A 7662-nucleotide genomic window follows, 5' to 3' on the forward strand; every position below is an offset into this window, starting at 1 on the left:
ACTGGCCACTCAGAACACAGTCATCTGATCCCATCATGGGAACAACCACACAGAACTGGGGTCCAGCCAAGTTGACACACAGCTCCAACTATCACAGGAGCTATTGGTGTTACCAGTCTTTGGTTACCTGGTGGAAGTTTAATATGTTCCTCCTATTGGGTGAGGCAGGGGAGAAAAGGAAAAAGAGGGGAAAAAATACCAGAAGTGAACCCCAGGATAGAAAAGCAGAAGGAGTTTTCCACATTTGGAATGAGATAATTCAGTCAGGGGTGCAGACATGAGCAGGGAAGCCTGTGTCCTTCTGAGGCTGTCTACTGATGATGACGCCCAGCTGTCAGTCAGAGTCCTGTGGTTCAAATCTGGGAGTAGCCTCAAAGGACAAAAGGTTACCCCTTTGTGGTTGGATTGACAAGCTGCAAAATCCCCATAAACAGATCCAATCTGAGCCAAAAAGGGACATCAAGAGTTGGACCTGAGCCCAATGCCGTGCACCCACTCCAGGGCTCTGCCTAATCAGAGGGCACTTCTCCCTTTCTCACACTCCCTTTAGGGACTCCACAGCAGCCCAAGCCAAGGGGGCTCTTGATCCATTTCCTAGTAAGATTTTTGTTCCCCCTCAAAATCCCAGCACATCTCGGAAAAACTCCTGGTGTGGCTATTCTGAGTCCCCAATACCTGTGTGTTCAGTGATTTTTTTTTCTCTCTTCCTTCTCTCCTCATTGACCTCTTTTGTATTTCTAATGATTCCTCTCCATCTGTCATTTAACGTGCTCTCTTTCTTTGCCTTCACTGGATCTAGTACTGTTTCTTCTCCTTAGTTGCTCATAACTCCAATAGCATTATTTGTATCTGCTTTACCTAGTTACTCAGAGTGTCAGTTGGAAGAGAGACTGAATGTGTGGATTATCTGTACAACTCCATCATCCTTATAGCCCATTATAATATTGATATAAAAGATTGTTGATGGAGGCTTTATAATTAATGTAGTCCTGTCTGTAAAATTCCAGAGGACCTGACTGGGATACTGGATTATATGATGAAGGGAGTGCTACAGTCAGAGAACTTCTTACTGAACTATATGGCAAAGTTGGCAAAATCCGACACTGGGGCCTAATCCGATATATCTCTGGGATCTTGAGGAAGAAGGTGGAAGCCCTAGATGAGGTACTATACATTCTTCTTTAAGTGTTCTGGGTATACCAATCTAAATGTGGGAGCTTTTAAAATATTGGTTTCCATATTGTTTTCCTTAAGGCAACCATAGCCTCTAATTGTTTGGAATGTTCTTTCCCATGTAAAATTTCTGATACTCAGTTAGCTTTTTGTTTATGGATGACAACTACACATTACTGAACCATAAAAATTGTAGACGTGTAGACATGTATAATTGCTAAGATTGCTATGTCTTAAGAATGAATTTACATTAGGTTAACAATTCCTACTTCCTAGGAGATTGAAATATCTTATTGTCCCTTCTAGAATTTTCTTTTATAATCTTCATGATATTTCCTTGGAAGAGAGTTTGGTATACCATTAAGTTGATGAGGAGCAAAAGTTTCTAAGCTGAGAGTTGGGAGAAATTGGGGTGTTATGGGAAAGATAATGATATTATTCTATCCCTACTTAGGCTTGCACAGATCTCCTCTCTCACCAGAAACATTTGACAGTGGGACTCCCCCCAGAACCTCGAGAAAAAAACATCTCTGCGTGAGTGTGTTTTTTCATTGGGTTTCATTGAGCTTGCCACAATTATCTTGCCTAATCTGTCAGTGAATAATCACTTCCTACATGTGTATGCTTCTATCAGAGACATTCATAATGAGAATGTTGATAATGACAGGGCATGAGTAAATGAAAGAGAAAATCCAGAAAGAGTAGAACTCAATTTTTTTTTTTTTTTACTTATTGACTTTCCCAAACCTCCCATTCAAAAAACTAAACAAGACAAACAGAAAAATTAATATTGGCACCCACAAAAATTCATAAATATTCTGGAAAGAAGAGGTGGAGAAAAGTATCCAAGTGGAACATAGAGCTGATGATGAAACTCCGTGCTGCACAAGTAGCAATAAAGTGGGTGGAAGCAATAGTTAAGGGGTACAATGAAAGAATTCTTGTAGAGCATAATGAATTAGCACCCCTCCAAGAGTACTGTAATCAGATTGCCACTGTCTCAGTTCTGCCACAGCTTCCAGTTGGGAACAGCACCCTAGGATATAGGCTATGACTAGAGTGGGTGGAGAGTAGTGAGTAACAGTCTGGAATGAAAAGTTTAATTCTCACATATGAGTCTTCCTTCTGCCACTAGTCATGCCAATAAAACTCATCTATACTATTCTTAATTTCATGTCATGTCAGTGCCAAAAATTTAAATCTACAAGTAGGCTATATTTCCAAGAAATATTTTTAGAGGGGTTCTAATTTCATTCATAAGTAATCTGGAAAATCTGTTTTTCTCCTAGGGAGTAAAGTGAAAATAAAAGCTTGGTGGTGCAATGGTTAAACATTTAGCTGCTAACCATAATACTGACAATTTGAACCCACCAGCTGCTCTGCTCCCATAAAAACTGCAGCCTAGTTCCTTATGGGGGCAGTTCTACCCTGTCCTATAGGGTCACTATGAATCAGAGTCAATGGCACAAAACAACAGATATTTCCCCATACCTTCCAGTTATATGTACATAATCACTGTAGTGGAAATTTTATTTTCTAAACAAAGCATGTCCTAGATATGGAGCATAATTAGAAATAAACAAGGGAGAAATGAGCAGGAATACCTTTGTTGACATCTGCACACCATCTCCTTCCTGGATTATTCCCATAATTTCTCATGCCTCTAGGATCTGAAAGACATGAAAAAAAAGGTTCCAAGTGTCTGCCATGGAATTGTGACCTTTCATTGTGTTTTCAGAAAAATAGTCCTAACCTTGTTTCTGGTAAATAGAAGCTTTTGTTATAAATCAGACCAGTTTTATTATTACAGTCCAAAAGAAGATGATATGGTCCATGCTCCCAGTCTCAATAGGAGAGTCAAAAGTGTGGGAGGATACTTGCATACACACGTGTGTGTGTGTGTGTGTGTGTTTATATGTGCGCAAACTGATGAAAGTGTGCAAAATCAATATAGGTAGTCCTGACTTACAAAGGGATTCTGTTCTGAGGACTCCAGTTTAATTTGGTTCGGATGTAAGTTGAATGCCTCCTTTTTTTTCCCCTATTGTTGCCTTTTATTATCAGTATCTGTATAAATCTGATTTTTATTTGTCTTTGGGGTTTGGAAATGTTACATTAAAAATATATTTTAGTACATAAAAACACACATTAAAAATTTAAAAAATCATAAAAATTTACTTTGATGAAGAGTTAGACAATGTTAACATTTTGTCAGTTGTAGCAACACTGCCCCTTGTGGAAGATTCTGGATCATCTGGGAATAAGGATGGCATTTATAGTCAGAAAATCAGTGAGAGTTGTCTGTATGGTCTTTTTCTTTTTTCTTCATATAGTTCACAATAACCTCTCACTGGCTCCCAAATCTACCTGTCAACTTTAGCAAAAGGATCAGAATTTGGGTCCATGTTTTCAAACATCGGAAGCCTGTCATTTAGTTTAGAAAACTAAATCTATACTGCAGTGTTTTGAACAGTAAATCATAAAATTGAGCATCTGCTAGTGAACATCTGAAAATGATAGCATCAGTAAATTACACACTACAACACTGTATGTAGTGCATATTACTAACAATAAGATGAACAAAAAAGAAAAAACAGATGGTTGTAAGTGAGGTTTGTCATAACTTGATTATGTCATAAGTCAGGGACTACCTATGTAACTGTGAGATGTGAATGTAAAGTAGTAAAATGGTTTCCAAAAGGCACAGATTAAAATTGCTGTATCACTTTGTAGCTATACTAGTGACCTGTCAAATATTAAGGGTCAACCGTGATAGACTTGTCTAAAAGGATATCATGGGGTAAGTTTTAAATAAAATTTTAAAGGAGAAGGATAATCCATGTTTAGAGAAGAAAGGTAAGAACCCTCTTCAGTTGATTTGGGACAGAGTAGTTTGGGGACTTTGAACCCTAGAGGAGCCAGAATGCTACTGATATTTATGAGTTGTTGAGGTAGTGACTTGGACTGAGGAAGAACTTTTTTTTTCTCCCAGTACATTTAGGTTTAAATAGTGACAGAATTTTGTCTTTCTTCGCTATCTTTTTCCTCAGGCCTCTTCCGTATGAAGTGCTCACACAGCTGATAGATGAAGCCAGTGAAGGGGACATGAGCATTTCAATCCTTACACAAGTAAGCAGAGTTGCAAAGTCTAATCTGGTGATTGACTTTATTTTAAAGTTTGATTTCAATTGATCTGACAATTACCTAAGACCCCAAATCAGCATTGTTACATCTGTGTCATAATTTTTCTCTATATCCATTCTGTGTACAGGAAATAATGGTATATCTAGCCATGTATATGCGAACTCAGCCTGGCCTCTTTGCTGAAATGTTTCGACTTCGAATTGGTCTGATCATACAAGTTATGGCAACAGAACTAGCCCACTCCCTTCGATGCTCAGGTATTCAATTCAGTAACTTATGCAGAATTCACTTTGAAAATAGGTTTATGTAATTTTAGATCTGAAGGAAAAGAAAGCTAAAATATTTTTATCAGTAACTCAGAAGCTCCATATAGCAATCTTGTTCCCACATTAGGACGTCACTATTTAAACAGGTCAAGGGACTGATACGATGACAAATTTATATTAGTTTTGCAACTTGAAAGTTCCACCTCTGCACTCCAAATTCTACTTACCAAACTGCTCTTGAAAGAGTTCTAGTGGCACTATGGTTACAGCATTGAGCTTCTAAGCAAAAGATCAGCAGTTCAAACTCACCAGCCACTCTAGGAAAAAAATGAGGAAATTTGCTTCCATAAAAATGTACACCCTTGAAAACCATATAGGGCAGTTCTACTCTGTCCTATAGTGCTGTTATGAGTTGGAATCCACTCAGTGACAGTGGGTTTGGTTTTCTTTTTGTAAAAAAAAAAAAAAAAAACTGTTCCCAACTCCTCAAGTAATCTAGAGAGTGCATCATATGTGATTATGTCAAGGGATTTATCTTCCAGCTGGCTAATCCATTCTTCAGTCAATTCATTTCCACTCTTTTGTCCTTCTTCTGTGTTATCTGTCACCATAATTTTAGTGTTATTCTTCTGGATTTCTAATTGCTGTTTTTGTATGGTTTCTAATTGTCTATTTACTTGGTAATTTTATTCTTATATTGTTTCCCTGACTTCTTCTAGGGTATTGTCTGTCTTTTCCTTGCTTTTACTTATGGTTTCCTTAAGCTCTTAGAAGGAAATGATAGATACATAGACACACACACACAGAGAGAGAGAGAGAGAGAAAGAGAAAGAGAGAGAGAGAGGTAGATAGATAGATAGATAGATATTTTGAATTCCTCATCAGGTAATTCCATTGCCTGTTCTTCATGGGGTGATTATGACAGACTGGGTTGGATTCAGGCAGTGGAGCTTCTGAACACCAAGACTGATTCACTATATCCATTCACCATAGTGTCAGTATTCTGACTAGTCAACATCATGGTCAAATAAAGACAATATTTATCTGATAAGACTCTTTGAAATTAACTATAGGTATATTTTTCAAGGGAGCTCTGTGGCATAGTGCCTAAGGCATTTCACTTCTAACCAGAAGGGGACCAGTTTCATGGGAGCAATAACAACAACAGCAACATAGACCCACAGAGCAGAATAATATAAAGTATGAAGGGAAATGTTCTGGTTACCTAGTACTGCTCTGACAAGGAATATACCACGAATGGGATGGCCTTAACAAACAGGAATTTATTCTCTTACAGTTTGGAGGCTTTAAGTCCGAGTTCAAAGTGCCAGGCTCTAAAGGCTGTGTGAAAGCCCCTTGACCTTGGTCTTCAGCTCTGTCTCTTGCTCCCGGACCGCTGAAGCTAGAGGCATCTCTTCACTCAGGCAGCTAATGGCTGCTGAGGCTAACAAGCCCAAGGTCAACAAAGAAAAAGGCACAGCCCTGATGTTACCAAACCACATGGCAGGCTATTAATTCAAATCCATTATAATTCCCAAGGTCAGCAGAGTATGGCAGGCTGCTGAAGAACAGCACGGCTACATGCAAGGTCCAAGCGTGCCATAAGCTAGAGACCATTCCCCAAGGCTTCTACTTATATACAGGAAGCATACCACATCCCTAAGGCAGCTACTCAGCAGCTCACAGTAGATTCCACCATGGAGTTGATTACCTCTCATCATGGGAAATACTACATCCAGCTGCCCAGCCACTCAACCCGCCCCAGCCAAGTTGACACACAAACTTAAATACCACAGGAAATAAGAGACCACTGGGCATAACACTTTTTTTCCCATAATGCAAATAATTATGAAGTATTTCTTTGACTTCAACAAGAATGACAAAATGATAGACATGGATGGCATACTCACTCACTCATTGCCATCAAGTTGATTTTTACTTATAGTGATGCTTTAGGTCTGAGTAGAACAGTCTCATAGGGTTTCCAAGGCTATAAATCTTCAAAGAAGCAGATTGCCTCATCTTTCTCCCATGGAGTAGACTGGTGGGTTCAAACTGCTGACCTTTTGGTTAGCCGCCAAATGGCTTAACCATTGCACAACCAGAGCTCCAAAGATGGTATAGAAAAATGAAATCACAGTTGCCATTTTTTTCAGTTAAATTTGCCCCCAAAGGCTTGAATTATTAAATAGTAGCCAAATATATTGGTTGAGACTAACTTAAAGCAAATATGTAAGATAATTTACATTGTAAGTAACCTTTTTAAGGAAGAGAGCTAGCAATTATTTTATAGCTACTATATGCCAGAACAGGGAGCTCTGGTAGCATAGTGCCTAAGACATTTGACTACTAACCAAATGGCTGGTGGTTCACACTCACCAGCCACTCCTCAGAAGACTGAGCAATCTACTTCCATAGAGCTACTGCCTTGGAAACCCAAGGAGGGGTCGCTATGTGTTGGAACCGACTCTACGGCAGTGAGTTTGGGGTGTTTTTTGTTTGTTTTGGTATATACCAGAACCACCACTCATCTGACAGTTTGTTATACTGTGGTGGCTTGTGTGTTGCTATGAGGCTGGAGGCTATGCCACCAGTATTTCAAATACCTACAGGGTCACCCATCATGGACAGATTTCAGCAGAACTTCCAGACTAAGACAGACTGGGAAGAAGGATGGGGCCATCCACTTCTGAAAAGCTTGGCCAGTGAACTTTATAAATAGCAGTGAAACACTATCTGATATATTACTGGAAAACTTTAGGAATATCTCTGAAACACTGTCTGAAATAGTGCTGTAAGATGAGCCCCTCAGGTTGGCCAACTGACTGGAAGAGATTGGTATTTGTGCCAATTCCAAAGAAAGGTGTTCCAACAGAATGTGGAAATACAATTAATGTTATATGCAAGTAAATTTTGCTGATGAGGGAACATCAAACTCAATTGGCATAACATACTATACAAAAAATTGCTCCACTTCCTACTTTGGCAAGTAGCAACTGGGCTTAAAAGCTTGCAAGCAGCCATCTAGATGCAACGATGGGTCTCTCCTCATCCAGAGCAAAGAAGAATGAAGAAAACC

General features: G+C 39.1%; 1 protein-coding gene across 1 annotated transcript in view; it reads left to right on the top strand.

Moving 5' to 3' along the window:
• PHKA1 (phosphorylase kinase regulatory subunit alpha 1) overlaps window positions 1-7662 on the top strand; it is a 414257-nt gene that overhangs the window by 360223 nt on the left and 46372 nt on the right. The window contains exons 23-26 of the mRNA XM_007958330.1: window positions 1008-1164; window positions 1628-1707; window positions 4224-4302; window positions 4445-4574. Of these exons, the coding sequence (XP_007956521.1) occupies window positions 1008-1164; window positions 1628-1707; window positions 4224-4302; window positions 4445-4574 (446 nt within the window). The remainder of the gene's footprint in view (window positions 1-1007; window positions 1165-1627; window positions 1708-4223; window positions 4303-4444; window positions 4575-7662) is intronic.

Source organism: Orycteropus afer, unplaced genomic scaffold (assembly GCF_000298275.1).
Source record: "Orycteropus afer afer isolate SDZICR_OR568_19922 unplaced genomic scaffold, OryAfe1.0 scaffold00926, whole genome shotgun sequence".
NCBI lineage: Eukaryota > Metazoa > Chordata > Mammalia > Tubulidentata > Orycteropodidae > Orycteropus > Orycteropus afer.